We start from the raw sequence: 19745 nt of genomic DNA, 5'->3' as shown, positions 1-19745 counted from the left end.
GTGCTCTGTGCCAGTGTCCAAGGATCTTAAGGAATTTAATTAAGCAACTAATAGAGTAGGGGATGTTTAGTGTTAAAGTGTAATTTTGTTGACATTAAACATAGTTATGTAAATATCAGCTAGTTAGTGCTTTTTAATATTGCTTCTTGAACTCAAGTTTGGTTACTGCAGTTGACGTAGATACTTGACAAACCCAAGTTCATTGTGGAGGCATGGGGCACAGTTGAACATGGACTCGGAGGAGAGGAAGAGAGAACACATAATTTACAGCTGCTGAAATAATTCAGCCCTTTCCCTTGCTGACTGCTCTCCTTCTCTGTACTGCTGATGCAGTGAATTTTTAATGGGGTGGGCTCTTGCTGTGCCAATCAGGGTTGGGATGAGGCCTTTTTGATTGTTGGGAATAAACTCTAAGGTTGGCAGGAACACTTTAAATTTGAAACTAATGCCACATTCCCCTTTAATCCCAGCATAGGATCTGAGCCTTGGGGTATGCTTTGGTATGAGGGCTGCATCTTGTGTGAAAGCAGGCACTGAACTGTGGACATTATTGATTAGGTGATGAGGGAAAGTGGGGAGATGAGAGTCTAGGGCTAGGGTTCAGCTTACAGAGGTGCAGACAAACTGAGCTGCTCTAAAACAGAGAAGATGCTCTATGGAGTGGTTGGTGAGCCTTCAGAAGGTCTTCCTGCCTGAAAAATCTTCTCTGCACACCTGCCAGGGTGTCAGTATTATGGATTAAGGTGTTCATCTGCTCACCTGGTAATCTCTCCACCTACCCATTCATTTACTTATTTATCTGCCATACTTTTATTGAGGGCCTACTGTGTCCTAGACCCTGCACTAGTTAGGGATGGAGTAGTGGATGAGGAAGGAGTCTTTCCCCTCAGGGAGTTCACATTTATAGTACAATTTGGTGGGTTTTATGATAGTTGCACAGAGAGTTATGGGAGTACATGAAGGACCAACAAAATACTGCAAATCAAACCGAGCAGGATATAAAAATGATCATCTGACCAAGTTGGACTTAACCCGGGAATGCAAGGGTGGTTTCACATTAGAAAATCTGCATATAAAATTTGCTACTTTAGTAGGTTAAAGGGAAAACTATATGATCATCTTAGAGTAGGGAAAACATGTGATAAAATTTAACATCCATTCATGATAAAACCTCTTAGCTGTTTAGAAATAGAAAGGCACTTCTTTACCTTGACAGACTATCTACCAGAGAAACTACAGAAAACATCATTTTTTTCCTTAAATTTTTAAAAAGAGAACAGTATAATTAATGTACCCATGTGCCCATTATCCGGTTTCAGCAATTACCAACTCGTGGGCAATCTTATATTTTTTTAGTATGCTAAAATATAGATAGCATAAAATTTGCCATTTTAACCATTTTAAATGTACAGTTCAGTGGCATTAATTACATTCACAATGCTTTGCAACCATTACCACTATCTACTTCTAAAACTTTTTCGTCAGCTCAAACAGAAACCATGAACCTATTAAGGAATAACTTCCCATTACCTACCCCCTCCCTGCAGGTGACCTCTAATCTACGTTTGTCTCTATGAATTTGCCTATTTTAGATATTTAATGTAAGTGGAATTATATAATATTTGTCCTTTTGTGTCTGGCTTATTTTACTTAGCCAGAAAATTCACATTATTTCATAATGTTTTCAAGGTTCATCTATGCTGCAGCATGCATCAGAACTTCATTCATTTTTATGACTGAATAATATTTCATTGTGTATACCACTTAAAAAATCTATTTAAAAATATTTATTCATCTATTGATACTTAGATTATTTCCTCTTTTGTCTGCTGTGAACATTCACATGCTGGTATCTGTTTGAGTCACTGTTTTCAGATATTTGGATATATACCTAGGGGTGGAAGTGTTGGGTCATATGACAATTTTATGTTTAGCTTTTGAAGAATTGTCAGACTTTTCCACAGTGGCTGTACCACTTACATTTCCAGTGGCAATGTACTAATTTTCCACATCTTTGCCAACACTCGTTACTTTCATTAAAAAAAAATTATAGTCGTCCTCATAGGTGTCAAATGGTATCGAACTGTGGCTTTGATTTGCATTTCCACAATTATCAGTGATACTGAGCATCATTTTATGTGCTTATTGGCCATTTGCATATCTTCTTTGGAGAAATACCTATTCAAGTTCTTTGCCCATTTTTAAATTGGGTTGCTTGTCTTGTTGAGTTGTAGTTGTTGTTATGTATTCTGGATGGTAAACCCTTATTAGATATGTGATTTGCAAACATTTTCTCCCATTCTGTGGGTTGTCTTTTCATTCTCTTGCTAATGAGAGGCACAAAAGTTTAAAAAAATTTTTTTAAATTTATTTTTTTTATTGAAGTATAGTTGATTTATAATGTGTTAATTTCTGCTATGTAGCAAAGTGATTCAGTTTTTTATATATATATATAAATATTTATATATATATATTTTATATATATATTATATATATATATTTTTATATATATATATATATATATATATACACACACATTTGTTTTTATATTCTTTTCCATTATGGTTCATCACAGGATATTGAATATAGTTTCCTGTGCTATACAGTAGCACCTTGTTGTTTAAAAAAGTTTTTAAATTTTGATGAAGTGCAGTTTATCTATTTTTTTCTTTTATCACTTGTGGTTTTGTGTCATATTTAAGAAACTGTTGCCCTATCCAAGGTTATGAAGTTTGGCCCGTACGTTTTCTTCCAAGAATGTTATAGTTTTAGCTGTTAAATTTAGATCTTTGCTCCATTTTTAGTCAATGGCACCCTTGTTAAAAATCAATTGATGTAATGATATAAGAGGGTATGTTTATCCTTATGTCGATATAAGAGTATATATTTATCTTTATGTGAGTTTTGTGTAGTTTTGATTATTGTAGCTTTGTGGTAAGGTTTTGAATTCAGGATGTGTGAATCCTCCAACTTTGTTGTTCTTCAGGATTATTTTGGGTAGGGTACCTTAAAATTCCATATGAATTTTAAGATTAGTTTTTTCATTTCTGCAAAAAATGCTTTTGTGATTTTGACAGAGAATATGTTGAATCTGTATATTGCTTTGGGTAGTATTGTCATCTTAATGAAATTAAGTCTTCCAGTTCAGGAACCCAGAACATCTTTCTATTTATTTAGGTCTTCTTTAATTTCTTTTAGTAATGTGTTGTAGCTTCCAGTGTATAAGTCTTTTGGTTAAAGGCTTTCTTCTTTGATTAAATTTATTCCTAAGTATTTTATTCTTTTTGATGCTATTTTATTTATTTATTTATTTATTTTTTAAAATTTATTTTTGGCCACGTTGGGTCTTTGTTGCTGTGTGCGGGCTTTCTCTAGTTTCAGTGAGCTGGGGCTACTCTTTGTCGTGGTGTGCGGTCTTCTCACTGTAGTGGCTTCTTGTTGCAGAGCACAGGTTCTAGGCACACAGGCTTCAGTAGTTGCAGCATGCGGGCTCAGTAGTTGTGGCACACAGGCCCTAGAGCACATGGATTTCAGTAGTTGCGGTGTGTGGGCTCAGTAGTTGTGGCATGCAGGCTCTACGGTACGTGGGCTTCAGTAGTTGTGGTGTGTGGGCTCAGTAGTTGTGGCTCACGGGCTCTAGAGTGCAGGCTCAGTAGTTGTGCCACATGGGCTTAGCTGCTCCATGGCATGTGGGCTCTTCCCAGGCCAGGGATCGAATCTGTGTCCCCTGCATTGGCAGGTGGATTCTTAACCACTGTACCATGAGGGAAGCCCTGATACTATTTTAAATGGAATTATTTTCTTAATTTTCTTTCTGGATTGCTAGTTGTTAGTGTATAGAAATGCAACTGATTTGAGTTTTGATTTTGTACCTGCAGCTTTTGTACCTGCTGAATTTATTAGCTCTAATAGTTTTTGTTTGTAGATTCTTCAGGGTTTTCTTTGTATAAGATCAAGTCACCTTCAAACAGATAGTTTTGCTTCTTCCTTTCTAATATGGATGCCTTTTATTTCTTTTTCTTGCCTAATTGCTTTGGCTAGAACATCCAGTATTATGTTGAATCTAAGTGACAAAAGCAGGCATCCTTGTGTTATTCCTGATCTTAGAGGAAAAACTTTTAGTCTTTCATCATTGAGTATGATGTTAGCTGTTGGTTCTTCATATATGACCTTAATTATGTTAAGGAAGTTCTTTTCTATCCCTGGTTTATTGAATGTTTTTATCACGAAACGATGTTGGATTTTGTCAACTGCCTTTTCTATGTCAATTGAGATGATCATGTGTTTTTTTTTCCTTCACTCTACCAATGTAATGTATTAAATGGATTAATTTTCATATGATGAACCGCCCTTGTATTCCTAGGATAAATCCCATTTGATCATGTTGTATAATCCTTTTGATATGCCGCTGAATTTGCCTTGCTAGTATTTTGTTGAGGATTTTTGCATGTATATTCATAAGGGTACTGGTCTGTAGATTTCTTGTAGTGTCCTTGTCTTGCTTTGGTGTCAGGGTAATTCTGGTCTCACAGAATGAATTAAGAAGTGTTCCCTTCTTTTTTTGGAAATTTTAGAAGGATTGGTATCTGCTACCTTTCTTAATAGGCACGTTGCTGGGTAGTAGGCCATGGGCTGTGTGGTGTGGGGGTACCTATTTGGAGCTCTGGCATCTTTTTTTTTTTTTTTTGGTCTCTTCACCTCCATCTTGGCTAACTGTCTTGGCAGCCAGGCATACTGGTGATGCAGACTGGAAGTCTTCTGGTAAAAAAGGTCAACTTGATAAGTTGGATTTTAAGACTGCAGCTATTTCCTTGTGCTCTCTCTTTCCGTGATAGATAGATGGTCTTGCTGAGCAAGGTCTCTGTGATCCCAGGCACCAGAACGAATTAGCAGATAAGGGAGGGCTTTCCTGGTGGTGCAGTGGTTGGGAATCCACCTGCCATTGCTGAGGACATGGGTCTGAGCCCTGGTCCAGGAAGGTCCCACATGCCATGGAGCAACTGGGCCCGTATGCCACAACTAGTGAGCCTGCGCTCTAGAGCCTGTGAGCCACAACTACTGATCCCATGTGCCACAAATACTGAAACCTACATGCCTAGAGCCCATGCTCAGCAGCAAGAGAAGCCACCGCAGTGAGAAGCCTGCACACAGCAACGAAGAGTAGCCTCTGCTCACTGCAACTAGAGAAAGCCCATGTGCAGCAACAAAGACCCAACACAGCCAAAAATAAATAAATAAACTTATTAAAAAAAAGTAGATAAGGGAACAGGTTCTGTGTTGAAAATAATGATTAAGTATTTTCTCATATATCTAACATTTTAGGAAGAAAGACTTCATTGAGCATAGCTTTCCATAATTCTAATAACTTCATGTCTGATCACAGAGATGGCTACGCACACTTTTTTTTCAAAGTACTAATATTTCATATACATGTGCCATTATGTTCTTCATTCAACAGTATTTTATGTATCTGTTTTCATGTTTCACTATAGTTCATATTTTCACTGACATTATTTTACATTGTGTATTCCACGTGACCCCCTTTTAGATTATTAATTTTATTCAACTAACAGATATTTTTTGAGCGTCTGCTACAGTGCTAGGCAATGAGGATACAGCAGTGGTTTAGGTGGACATTGTCCCTTCCCTTGCGGAGCTCCCAGTCAGATGGGTTGTAGTTGTTATAGGCCCATGAAATGGAATTTCACTGACCATGTAACACAGCCTTGGAGAGGATGAGGAGGTTGTGTAGTCTCTAGCCCTGGCTCCTATTGCTGCTTGCTTTTTTAAAAAAATTTAATTTATTTACTTTTGGCTGCATTGGGTCTTCGTTGCTGTGCGTGGGCTTTCTCTAGTTGGGGTGAGCGGGGTCTACTCTTCGTTGTGGTGCATGGGCTTCTCATTGCAGTGGCTTCTTGTTGCGTGCAGAGCACAGGCTCTAGGTGCATGGGCTTCAGTAGTTGTGGCATGCAGGCTCAGTAGTTGTGGCTTGCGGGCTCTAGAGCACAGGCTCAGTAGTTGTGGCACATGGGCTTAGTTGCTCCGTGGCATGTGGGATCTTCCCGGACCAGGGCTCGACCCCACGTCCCCTGCATTGGCAGGCGGATTCTTAACCACTGCGCTACCAAGGAAGCTCCTACTGCTGCTTCTAAAAAGCAAGCGAGGCTTTGTCAGGACAGTGGCAGTTCTGCTTGTGACTGGGCTCTTAGCAAAGCCCAGGATGGGGAGCCCTGGGACCATTGCAGAGTCAGCTCTGAAATGGGGCTGCTGCAGCAGGGAGGACCGCTGTTTCCTAGGCAATACTCTGCTTAATATTTTTAGTGCGTGGTCACCGGCAGAACTAAATGTGGTTTCTGATCCCAAATTGGTAATAAATGTAGACATATTTAGAGTCAGAAACAATGCATTTAAAATCCTCTCCTCCTTAATTGTCTTGCCAAGTGCTGAGTTTAGGTTTCTTTGTTTCTTGGCTACCTACCCAGCCTCCCACAATCTCTCAGAGAAGGCGCCCAGATTTTCTCTGGGTGTTAGGTGGGATTCTGAAAACCATGAGTTATGGCTCCCTGAGCTGTGTTGAGAAGCATCTGATTTTTGTGTTTCTGCCCACGTATGTAAATGTGTACACTTTAAAATTTATCCTCCTTTCAAGTTTTTAAGGATCTGGAATTATGAATAGTCTTGGACTCTCAGGTGTGTTAAAAATAAAATATGTTGTTTCAGTTGCTGACTTACCTCGAAGACATAGTCAATGCCAACATGGTAGTCGCGAGTTCAGTGATTGGTGATCCGTACTTGTGCTGCCGCTAAGGTTTTCTGTAGGTAAATGCTATTTTCTTGGGGTTCCTCAATTAGTTTCAGGATCACCCTAATTGTTGCCCATCTCATCATTTCTAAGTTATAATTTGTGTCTCAAGTTGTCCAGAACAGTATCTATTTTCTCACGGCATATTCCTTAACAGCACTTTCTTCTTAATTGTACTGTCTGAGACTCAGATATGGAAAACCATGCTACTCACTGATGGTCAACAGGACATAAAACACCTGCGGACAGTGATGGTATCTTTTGTATGTTGTGTTATACAGTATGGTTCCCAGTGTGCTCAGGGGACCTGAGGTACCTGTTTCTAGAGTGTGAATGCTGAATTCTTGTAATCCAAAGTACCAGAGTGGCTGGCACAGAATAAGGATTGGTGTGCTTACTGATTTGCAGATAGTCCACTTGGAGCTATGGACTAGAAGTCATACCTTCTTCCCTATCCTACTATAGTCCCACTATGAGGCCCTGACCTTTGCTGGAAGTTTGGACACAGCAGGGGAAAAAAAAGATGAACTCTGATCCCTCTCCAGCCCCAGACTGTGGTTTGTAGATGAGTGTATGAAGGTCCTGGTATTCTTGGGGAGCAGGCTATAAAGAAAGCCCATCATGCTTACTGTTAGGAGATATAGTTATTAGTTTAAAAGGAGAGGGAAGGAGGTGGCCCTGGAGCTCTTACTCCCTAGATAGCAACTGACCCTTTCTAGGGTGGTCCAAGCAGTCTAAGTCTGCTGAATTTGCCTCTGCTGCTCTTGCCTTCCCTATTCTCTCTTAGAGATATGAGAGCAGCAGGAGGAACATGAAGACAGGCCTGAATCACCAGGAAGCTGGGCTCTGAAGTGGCTGTTCTTAGTCAACTCTCCGGTGGGCACTGATGCAGAGCCAGCCAATATCGCTTAAAGGTTTCAATGGAAATGCCTCTGTAGCCACCTAGAGTGTAGTCCAGGTGTGTGGGCAGATTTGCAGCTCAGGGAAGCTGGGTTCCAAGGAGAGACTTGATTATCAGAACAGAAGACATTTCTATATGGGGGTGAAGCCTTACTGCTTTTGTTTATCCTGTCCTTTGCTCAGAATTTTCTCTAACAGTAGTTGTTAGTGAGAGCTACAAGCTTCTTGAGCCCTTGGTTTGTGTCAAGCATTGTGCTATATGCTTCATGTCATCTCATTTAATGCTAACACCCATCCTACAAAATAGTTACTATTAAGTCCCTTTTTAGATGAAGGAATTGAAACTTGGAGAGAGGTTAGGTGGCTAGCCCTAAGTCCCACAACTAATTGGGGAGACCTGGGTGGAAATCCAGGTCTGGAGTGGAGATGGAGTTGAGTAGAGTTTTTGGTAACCTTGGCTGCTGTCATGAGACACAGGCTGATCACTCTAAGGACCTCATGCAGTGTTGGGGAGCAAGTATAAGGAGTAGATTTCCTTGCCCACTCCCTGCTAGAAACGTGCAGTCTGGAGCCTAGTGGAAAATACACTGACCACGGCTGGTATATTTCTCTACTTTGCCTGGTTGCTTGCTGGTGTGCTTAGGCAAGCCCCATTCACCCTTTTGGGCTCTATTTTCTTCATGTGCCATGTAGAAATAATCCTGTCCTATATATTTCATGCGTGGGGAATAGGATCATAGACTAGTTGTAAATGAGCTTGGATATCATCTTGGCCAACTTTTACCCAATATAGTTCTCTCCTCCTCTCTTGCTAAGTTCTTTCCAGACAGTTGGGTATGTATGAGGGGAGTGCTTTGTGCTGGACTCTGTGAGGGAGAGCAAGGATGCTTTTGCTTCTTGTACAGCTGGGGAGCCTGAGTTACGGGAGGTTAAGAGGTCAAGTCACACAGGGTGCCAGTGAACTGGTTGCAATCTGAGGCAAGGGCCTTCTTCTTCTTGAATATCTGTGTCTCTACTGTGGGCTGGGCTGTGCGAAGGACATTCAGTAATCAAAATGTGTGTGCATGCGTGTGTACATGCGTGTGTGTGTATGGTGTGCAGAAATATAGATGTGGTAGAAGTGGCTCTCTCCACAAGAGGGCTCCAGTAGGCTCATTAAAAAATTTCTCTCCTGACACAAAATGTGTGCCTTTTTATTCACATTGTTGCAAAACAAATAAAATGAATGGCTGATTTCATAGACCACTCGAAAGGCAGCATGGTCTGTAGAAAGAGCATGGGTTCTGGGGCCGGAATGGCTTTGATTCCTGACTCTACTACTCTCTGACTGTGTGAACTTGGGCAAATTACTTAACCTCTCTGAATTTTAGTCCCCTCATGGGCAAAATAAGCAGCATATTAGAACCCCATCACAGGGTTGTGGTGAAGAGTAAATGAGCTTAGAACTTTGCTTGGAACATAGAAAGTGCTCTATAAATATTGACTATAATTATTATTATACAGAATTTATTTTCTTCTGGGCTGCCCAAATACTGCATTTTAATACTAGGGAATCGGGTGTCATGGGGATATTTATCTTTATCCCTCGGTCCAAGTGCTATAATTATGATTATTACAGCTCTACAGAGTGTAAGGACTAAAGCTTCAGAGCGGTCTGAGGCATGGCTGAGAGCTCAGAGAAGGTGGAGTTGTGTGTCTGATGGGAGTTTGTTCTTGGAGACTTTGTCTCCTTGCCTCCTTTCTCTACTGATGTGACTGTGTCCATCACTATCCTGAGGATGTGTGTGTTGAGGGGTAGCTCTACTCCATCAAGGGAACCTACCATATGGCATCGGAGAATCTCTCTATATGACCACCAGGGTCAGTATTTTCTCAGTTATCATTATGACTCTAGGGGAAAGGTTGAAAAAATTGGATTTAGAGAAGTGGCCCCAAATCTCCAAACTTCAGTGGACCTACTCAACTTTTCCAGGTGTTCTACCCTTGTGCCTCTATTTCTTCACAAGTGTGCCCTCTTTTGAAGGGCCCTCCAGCTTCCTTGTTGCCAAATCCAGTGGCTTTTCTCATCCTTGTTCTGACTCACCTCTTGATTTTGTTGAACCCACAACTTGATTTTCTCAGGATTCCCTCCTCTCTTGACCTGTGTAATTCTGCACTATTCTTAATGTTCTTCATCTTGGTCCCTGGATTGCTCCTCTTTCTTTCTTTCTTTTTTAAAAAAATTATTTATTTATTTATTGGCTGCGTTGGGTCTTAGTTGTGGCACGCAGGCTCATTAGTTGCAGTGCGCAGGTTCTCTAGTTGTGGCATGTGGGCTTCAGAGCACCTGGGCTCTGTAGTTGTGGCATGCAGGCTCAGTTGCCCTGCAGCATATGGCATCTTAGTTCCCCCACCAGGGATTGAACCGGCATCTGCTGCATTGCAAGACGGATTCTCAACCACTGAACCACCAGGGAAGTCCCATCCTCTTTCTTTTCCTAACGTACAGTCATGGTTTGAAAACTCTTCTTGGCCCATCGTTCCTTTCTCTTTAAGTTTTCTCTGTAATACAGGAAATCTGTTATTGCTTTGGTTGTCACCTCTGGGTGATGGCACCAAAATTCTTCTTCTGCCCTAGTCCTCTCTACCTCTTTGTCTTCAACAGGCATGAAGTTGCCAGAGCCTTCCTGGATGCAGTGACAAGCCCATACCTGAAGGCATTGAACTGTTTTTTCTGTGTGTAGGTATCAAGTGCCTGCCGTGTCTTTTGGATTGTTAGCAGTCCAAATGAAGACTAAGTCTTAAGCTGCCTTCTAGCATTCAGATTCTTTGAAGGCTGGAGCTGAATAGGATAGGTCTGGAGAGGGCCAGGCTGGGCTCCCGTTTATTCAGTCACTCTACTTGTCACCTGATTTCTTTTAGAGGGAGCACTGTCTTTTGTCTCCAAGATTGCAGCTTTTTGTTAACATGCTTAGCTACCTTTTAAAAAATTTTTTTTAATTGAAATACAGTTGATTTACAATGTTGTGTTAGTTTCAAATGTACAGCAGAGTGATTCAGTTATACATATCTATCTATTCTTCTTCAGATTCCTTTCCATTATAGGTTATTACAAGATATTGAGTGTATTTCCCTGTGCTATACAGTAGGTCCTTGTTGGTTATCTATTTTATATTTAGTAGTGACTTAGCTACCTTCTTGAAGATCTGTTCTCTTCTCTTCTGGGGTAGGGATGGGATTGGCCATGTCCCCCACATTTTGGAGTAGAGTATTAAGGAGGGGTCAGGAATGCCCACTTCCTATTTCATCCCATCCTGTGTTGCCTTCCTTCCAGAGCTCCAGTCGCAGCTGGGCCTGTGGAGACCTTCTTGGCTCCATGTGCTCTCTGGTAGGGCCAGCACCTGTCTCTGTGTTGCCACTGGAAAGGCCTCACTTGGGCTCTCCCTTGCAGGCTGTACAAGCGGATTTAGGCCTGGTCAGGCAGAGGCTTGGATCCACTGTGAACTTTTTACCCTCCAGTAGCCTCACCTCATCACTTTCCTTTTAGGGTGCCTTGGGTTTGTTGAGAGCAGTCCCCATTTGCATGGCCTTAGGCATGACTTCAGTATTTGGGGCACACACTGTTGCCATTACACAAATGGTCAGTGGCTTAAGGATGTTCCAGGTCCAGCCTCCCAGCCAGTTAGGGCTAGACTGGGGTTAGAAGCCACATTTCTTTTGCAGTTCAAAGCCTCTTTTTATTTAATTGCTGTCTACCTCCTGACTTTGTTTATGTCTTATGGGGGAAAAAGCCTGTTTGCCTGACCTCTTCAAACTTACTTCTCTTGTCCTTCAAATTATTCTTTAAAAATCCATTTCTCTTCCTAAGCCTTTGCACATTGTTTTTCCTTGTCAGGACTATCCTATCAGTGTTCTCTTTGCATTGTTTTTTCAGATTCATATTTGTCTGCCCAAATTAGGCAGTGAGCTTCTATTTGTGTAGAGGTGAGTGACTCTGTGTGTGTGCGTGCGTGTGTGTGTGTGTGTGTGTGTATGAGTTTGTGTAGCACATAAATAGTAATGAATGTGTTTGTGGGAAGAGTTCATCCTCTAACTGTCAGTTTGTAAAGCAGAAGACTGTCTTATAGCACTTTCTGCAAGTGGAAGTTCTACACGATGGTGACCTGGCTCTCTGCACACTAATATGCTGGGAAAAGCACTGAATGGGCTGGGTCTGCCTCGGTGCTCAGCAGAAAACTGGCTGGAGTCTCTCCATTTTTAGCTGTGGGGGTCCTCCTCTAACATCTGTTTCCTTCACCTCCTGAAAGCAGATAACCAGCAAAAGGCTTTGGTCCTAAAATTTGAGATGTGGGGTCAGCTAGAGGGTATGCAGATCCTGCAGGAGTCAGGGAGCTCTGGAGAGTGTTTCTAGGGTACCTGGCCTGGCTCTGACTGCCTGTGGGTCCAGGGGGAAGTCCTCATCCCCGGTCTAATGATGGTGTGATAACTAGGTGCCAGGTGCTGTACCGTGTACTTTCCACTCATTGTTTTATTTAATCCTCCCTAATACTCTTTGAAGTAGGAGCTCTTATTATGCCCATTTTATAGATGAAGAAACTGAGGCCTAGCGAAGTGTGTGTCCAAGATCACATAGCTAGAAATTGGCAGAGCGAAGACTTGGCCTTAGATGTGTCTGAATCTAAATTCATGTACTGTACTTTCAACCCAATGTTTTAAATCTCTTTTCTTTAATTTCCTTCTTATAAGATGGAAGTAGAAATTCTTTCCCTTTGCCTTTTTCCAAAAGATTTGGGGAAACAAATACATGGATATACACTGTAGGTTAAGAACATGAGCATTTTATAAGATAGGAGTTCCAAGCGTTCCCAGTCAGGCTGCTGAGGTGGGTCTCCCTGCCCAGAACACTTGTGATGTTTACCTGTTCCCCCTGTGCTCTGGCCCTGAGACTGGAGAGCAGCCACTGTCCATGGGACCTACCAGCATGTCAGAAGCTTTAGGAGGTCCAGCAGTTCCACTCCTCCTTCCTCTGTTGGCTTCCTGCCATCCTCATGCCATTCTTTTGCGTTCCTGCCTTAAAAGAAGATAAAAGTTACAGGAAGATATCTTATTTACATATGACCCAGTCCCCTCCTAGAGTCCTGTCTGAATTGAGAGGAGAATATAAGGCACCAGGGAGGCAAGGGCTAGTGAGTCCAAGGGCCTTCTCCCACCTGTGCCCCAAGCATCTGCTCCAGGCTGGCAATACAGATTGCTGAGAGCATCCAACCTCTATTTAAGTAGAAGTACAGACTACACGTGGCCAGTTTTGATAGAAAAATGGGCATCTCAAGTACCTTATTATCTATGTTGTCTCAAAGCCCAAGGATACTTAAGGAAAGAGTTACTGGTGGAACACTGAAATGCATTCCCCTTTCCTGGACTGAGTGATGGTATTGTAAGTCAGAAGAAGGCCATAAATGAAAAGATGTAGTTCTGTCTTCTTTTGAGAGCCCAGGATGATGGGAAGGTTTGTTATCCAGGGTGTACAGGAGCAGGTGATCAGGTGAACTCAGGGTTAGTGGGTGGCAAGTAATTTGGGGAGGGCACTAACCTCAGGCCAAGTGCCAAACTATGCCTCAGTGGGATTCCATGACTTTGGCTTTACTTATGTCAGGGTCTGACATAGGCTGCTGCTGCTGCCTATGTCCCTGCTTGTGATGGTGGACCATCCTGGCAGAACCAAACTGTGGGCCACTTCTCCTTTCCCTCTTTCTCCCTTCCCCCCAGCTTCAGTGTAAAGCCCAAGGGAAAACGTGCCTGCTTGCTCTCCATCGCCACTTCTTGAATAAGGACAAAGCCCAGGTGACATAGTTACAGGCCAGGCCTTATGAGGACAGAGGACAGCATTACCCATGCCTGCGTGCTGCAGAGTTTGCACTTGTTCTCTGGGTACCCTTGCAATGCCTGGGAAACTGTCTCATACCTTTCTCCCAGCCTCACTGCTCCTAGGCCTCTCCCCAGGCACTGCTCCCACCACCATGTTCTCTCTCTATCTCTGATTCATGGGAAAATACATGGAGCCAATGAATAGGTCAGATGTGCAGTCCACATGGAATTATTGGGGGTGGGGGAGATGAAGGATCCATTTGCGAATCGACCTGTCATCCTTAGTATTGTCAGAAAATGCTTCTGAGGGCATTAGTGTGTGTGCAGGTGATGGAGGTGGCAAGGAGCCCTGTGGGAGCTGCCATTTCTCTCACCTGGCCTGCCATCCCACTCCAGGAGGTGGGTATGCTGTTAGTGCATCAGCTGCCCCCAACCCCTTCTTCCTCAGTCCCTTCTAGGCCTCCTCCTCCTGCTCATTTGTTGTCTTTGCCCTTGATTTCATTCTCATTTATCTGTTCCTTCTCATTTCCCCCCCACACCCCAGCATCAGTTCCCGGTGTTTATCCCTGGCTGTAAGAAGGAAGCGTCTAGCTCTCTCTGTGTGTGTATATGCATATACACATGAACGGTCTCATGTAGGGGAAGGGAAGTCTGTGGCTTTTGGATAATCCTTTTCTCTCTTAATGTATGTTGTCCTGATAATGCTGTGAGTCCCCTAATTCCATTTTTTGTTCTCCTTTTCCCCACAGCCAAGGATGCAAGAATAAAAAAGGTATGGGACATTATGGGAAGCTCTAGGGCTGTGTCCTCTTGGGACCCATCTCCCTGGGCCTTTCTTGACTTCTCATTCTTTTTTTTTTTTTTTCTGCTGTACGCGGGCCTCTCACTGTTGTGGCCTCTCCCGTTGTGGAGCACAGGCTCCGGACACGAAGGCCCAGCGGCCATGGCTCACGGGCCCAGCCGCTCCGCGGCATGTAGGATCTTCCCAGACCGGGGCACGAACCCATGTCCCCTGCATTGGCAGGCGGACTCTCAACCACTGCGCCACCAGGGAAGCCCGACTTCTCATTCTTGATGTGGCAGCTTCTGTCCCATGTTCATCCTCACCGAGCCTTGCACTCCCACTCCTTTGCACACCCAGACATGGCCAGGCACCTGTCCAGAACCTAGTGCTGTGCTATGGACTGAGTCCGTGTCTTTCAGTGTGATTGGTGCCCCAAGGAGCCAGGTTGCTGGGGAAAGCTCATGTGGCACTCAGCCGTTCCATTTTGTCTACAAAAAAAGAGGGGAGAAACTGGCAGAAAGCAAAGGCTTTTGCTGCTGGGTGAGTATAGCATCTATTTTTAGCTCCCAAGCCTTTGCTTTTCCATTTGGCTGTGCTTTTTTAGCACAGTGCCGGTCCAGCAGGGCTGTTTTCCTTCATGGCTCCAGATGTCCTTAGGGAAAGTTTCCGTCTGCCCCCGAGAAGCTGTGGGCTGGTCACCGGGTAATAACTTCTTATAGTGGGTTCAGGCAGGGCTTTGGGTTCCACTGCAGTCTTGTCACAGGACCAATTTATTGAGGTGGAACATGGAGGAGTGTGGCAGGAACAGGAAAGAGAAAAGGTAAAACCCCATGCTCTCCAGAGGTGTTTCCCTTATAATTAATTCATTTAAGACTCTTTTGAGTAAACTGCCTAATGAGGTGTATTGGGGCTGAGTGACCAACACGAAAACCTTTTATAAGGGTCTGGGCTGATACTGACAGGTTCTGAATTTTTCTAAGGTGTTTTTCTTTTTTGCTTTTTTAATTTGTTATTTTTTTTCTTTCTGCCTTTCTTTCTGAGGTCATTTGCCAGTTTGGATTAAGTTCTTTTGACTTCCACTCTAGTTTACTGACCAAAATGTTTTTACTACTCCAGTTTGCCTGTTCTAGATATTTCACTTAAGTAGAATCATACAGTATCTATCCTTTGGTATCTAGCTTATTTCACTTGGCATAATGTTTTTAAGGTTCATTCATGTTGAAGCATGTATCAGAATTTCATTCTTTTTATGGGTGAATAATATTCCATTGTATGTACCACATTTGAAAAAAAAATCATCTGTTAATGAATCCTTAAGTTGTTCCACTTTTTTGGCTCTTGTCAATAATGATGCTGTGAACATTCACCTGGAAGTATCTGTTTGAGTCAATGTTTTCAGAACTTTTGGGTGGAATATATACCTAGGGATGGAATTGCTGGATTATATATATATAGTCGTTCTATGTTTAACTTTTTGAGGAACTGCCAAACTGTCCCACAGCAGCCGCACCATTTTACAGTCCCACCAGCAATGTACTAGGGTTTTAGTTTCTCTACATCCTTGTTAACATTTGTTACTTTCTGGTTTTTTTGTTTTTTTTTTTTAAATTATAGCCATAGTAGTGGATGTAAAATGGTACAGTATCTCATTGTGGCTTTGGTTTGCATTTCCTTAGTGATTAATGATGTTGAGAATCCTTTAATGTCCCTGTTGGCATATGTATATCTTCTTTGGAGAAATGTCTGTTCAAGTCTTTGGCCTGTTTTAATTTAGCTTGCTTGTTTTTTTTTTTTGTTGAGTTTTAGGTGTTGTTTATATATTCTGGAAACTAAACCCTTAATATAGATGATCTAGAAATATTCTTCTAATTTTTTGAGTTGTCTTTTCACTCTCTTAATAATGTCCTTTGAGGCACAAAAGTTTTTTAATTTTGAAGGAGTTCCATTTATTTATTTTTTCTTTTATCGTCTGTGCTTTGGGTATAATATTTAAGAAAATATTGCCAAATCTAAGGTTTGAAGATTTTCCCTATGTTTCTTCTAAGAATTTTAACTCTTTAATTTACATCTTTGATCCATTTTGAGTTAATTTTTTTTTTTTTTTTGTAGTATGTGGGCTTCTCACTGTTGTGGCCTCTTCCATTGTGGAGCACAGGCTCCGGACGCACAGGCTCAGCAGCCATGGCTCACGGGCCCAGCCGCTCTGCGGCGTGTGGGATCCTCCTGGACCGGGGCACAAACCCCGGTCAGCAGGCGGACTCTCAACCACTGTGCCACCAGGGAAGCCCCGAGTTAATTTTAATATATTACGTAAGGGAAGGTTCCACTTCATTCTTTTGCATGTGGAAATCCAGTTGATCCAGAACAGTTTGTTGGAGAGACTGTCCTTTCCCCATTGAATTGTCTTGGTACCATTGCTGAAAATCAATTGATCATATATGTAATTTTTTCTGGACTCTCAATTCTATTCCATTGGTCTGTATGTCTGTCCTTATGCCAATACCACAGTGTTTTGATTACTGTAGCTTTGTAGTAAGTTTTGAAATCAGGAAGTGTGAGTCCTCCAACTTTGTTCTTCTTTTTCAGTGTTTTTATGTTCTGGGTCCCTTGAAATTCCATATGTATTTTAGGATGGGTTTCTCCATTTCTGTAAAAAATCACCTTTTTTTTGGCCATGCTCTGGCTTGTGGGATCTTAATTCCCTGACCAGGGATTGAACCTGGGCCACTTTAATGAAAGTGCCAAGTCCTAACCACTGGACTGCCAGGGAATTCCCCAATTCCCCACCACTGAGATTTTGTTAGGGATTGTATTGAATCTGCATATTGCTCTAGGTAGTATTGTTGTCTTAACATTATTAAGCCTCCAATCTGTGAACATGGAATATCCTTTTATCCTTGTGTTATTTAAATTTTAACAGCTACTAGGGCCTGCACTTTGGTGTGTTTGACAGTCTGAAAAGTGATGTAAAAGGCTTTATGGCTTGGGAATATTGAACTTTGCTGTTTTAGAGGGTGCTGATGGTATCTTGTCTTCAGGTATAACAGTGGATATGGTTTAGAAGTGAATGGTTATAAAGGCTCATATGAATTTGGGCCCATGTCTGTTCACACACAAATCATTTGGTTAGTTTCCTTCTCTCTTCACCATAGCCAATACCACCCTGTGCAACCTGATAACAACCCGGATAATGAAGAAGGAAGGGACCAGGGCTATTATAACTCATGCAAAGGTCCTGGTTTACTGTACAGTTTTAACCAAGGCATATCTCCCCATATGGGGGAATGGAGGCTTACTCCAGGTTGATCTACCTTTGGGGTAGAAGACCTGTGATACCTCTATTCAGGAAATGTCTGACATCATCTGAAATGTTTGACATCTGTCAAAAAAGGTGACATAATGGGAATCACTATGCTGGGGCAGGGGGAGAGGTGTCAAGCACCAGCTTCCTGTTGACCTTCTATTTTCTGTGTTTACATTCCTCAGGCCCCTAACTATGCCTCACCAAGGCCTGCTCCTATTTAGGATGGCTCCTCTGGGCATGCTGCTGGGCATGCTGATGACCTCCTGCTTCACCTTCTGCCTCAGTCATAAGAACTCGGTAAGTGCCTTACTGCAAATAGAGGGATCTTTTTTGTGTCCAAGAAAGCCTCTGTGCCACCAGGGCTGCTGTGGGAGTTTCTTATAGGAATGTGACCAGTGCTGGGTCACGGAGTATGTGTACTTCTTCCCCCATCCCTTAGTCCTCTGGCCTCTGTTTAAAGCTTACGACACAGTTTCTCTTTGGCGAAAAGATGATGATGATGATAATGATATAATAACGATGATAATATGATAAGCTTGCTATGTACCAAGCATTGTATTATGTGCTTTATATGTATTCTTATTTAATCCCCTCAACAACCCTATGAAGTAGACAACTACAATTATTATCCTCATTTGACAAGGAGGAGATTAAGTCTCAGAGATATTAAGTAACTTGGCCAACATTATAAAGCTAGTTTGTGGCAGAGGAAGGTCAGGATTCTCCCCAAGGGGCTGGGCGCCTGTGTGGTGAGCACCAAGTAAGACTGCTTCTTTGTCTACTCCGCTCATCCATGTGCATTCTCAGTCTGTCCGTAGCTCTGTATCCTCTTTCCCTCTGTCCTTTTCTCCACGTTCTTTACACCCTCCTTTTCATTAACCCAGACCTCATTGCTGAGGGTTTCTGTCCTTGCCAAAGGCAGGGGCAGAATGCCTGAGAAGGCCCTGAGCTTGGCCTGGCTGCAGGGTGTCCTGGCCCCATTTCCCTGGCCTGCCCCACCAACAGCCTGCCCTTGATCTACTCCCAATGCCCTCTCTTTCCTCTCCCTTGAGATGCCCTGTCAGCTCTCTCACAGTTTCACCCTCCCCTGGCCACCTTCTCCAACCCCAGGGGTCCCACTTAAATGTTGGGTAAAGTGCTGGAGGCTTTGGAGCCGGAGGGCCTTGAAGTGCAAATGACAATTGTGATGAATTTAATCCAGCTCAGCTGAGGTTCACCTCTGGCTCATGGCAAGCTTCCACCTTCTCTCTGAAGTCATTTGTTTTCTCTCCGCCTTTCTCCCCACTTTGTAGAGCAGGAGAGAATGTACAGTTAGGAGTCACGAATCCTTTTGAGCTTTTAATGTTCTTTGACTAAGATCTTGTTGCTGCCGTTTTTTGGCCTCCTCTTCAAGGAGAATGAGACTGGGATCCCATTGGCCCCTGAGGGTGGGACTGGCCATGGCATGAAGTTGGGGCTGTTTCTGGCATAGCCTGGCCCAGAAAAGCATCCAAGTGTCTCGAGGGCTCAGGGCTGTGTCCCCTCCAGCCTGCAGCTCATGAGGATCTGGGTGCTCCCCATTATGAGCTTTAGCAGATGCACAATTAACAAAAGCGTGCTGATGAATTTACTTAAGGACTGTGTGTTAGTAAGTCTCTTTTGGATAATAGTCCAACCAAATAGATGAGCTTTCAGAGCCATAATTATTCTGGCCCATTTATATTAGCTCTTTTGAGTCTAATCTCAGAAAAATGTTAATACTGACTTTCATCAGCAAAAGCTGCTTTTATCCTTATGTCTGTTCCTAAGCTGTATCCATTTGTCATAATCTTTCATCATGTGCTAAGTACAAGTAGGAGTTGAAGCATCTTTTCTCTCATACCATAAAAATTGCTGCCCCGATGGCATTTAAAATCCAAATTATGCAGCCAGCCACCTTCACAACAGTGAAAATGGGTGGTGGGGGAGGTGGGAGTGGTCATGATCCTTTGTTCAGAGACTGGAGTCCAGGCAAATGCTCCTAGTGACCTGGAATTGTCCTCCTCAAAGGCATTTGTACAGGTTAATGGCCACCCAGCAAAGGCTAGCTGTGTGTATCAGGGTATGATCTGGAGCCAGCCTGCCTTCCTGGC

General features: G+C 42.7%; 1 protein-coding gene across 5 annotated transcripts in view; it reads left to right on the top strand.

Moving 5' to 3' along the window:
- The window catches only part of SIL1 (SIL1 nucleotide exchange factor), a 297161-nt gene that overhangs the window by 96307 nt on the left and 181109 nt on the right, over nucleotides 1-19745 (top strand). For 3 of the 5 annotated variants that reach the window (XM_060143692.1, XM_060143695.1, XM_060143691.1), the window contains exon 2: nucleotides 17817-17931. In XM_060143692.1, the coding sequence (XP_059999675.1) occupies nucleotides 17827-17931 (105 nt within the window). In that variant the 5' untranslated portion in view covers nucleotides 17817-17826. Of the gene's footprint in view, nucleotides 1-14295; nucleotides 14319-15100; nucleotides 15151-17816; nucleotides 17932-19745 lie in introns of those variants that run through there. The other 2 variants (XM_060143693.1, XM_060143690.1) reach the window with 2 other exon arrangements.

Source organism: Lagenorhynchus albirostris, chromosome 3, assembly GCF_949774975.1.
Source record: "Lagenorhynchus albirostris chromosome 3, mLagAlb1.1, whole genome shotgun sequence".
Classification (NCBI taxonomy): Eukaryota; Metazoa; Chordata; class Mammalia; order Artiodactyla; family Delphinidae; genus Lagenorhynchus; species Lagenorhynchus albirostris.
This window is presented reverse-complemented; position numbering and strand designations above follow the sequence as displayed.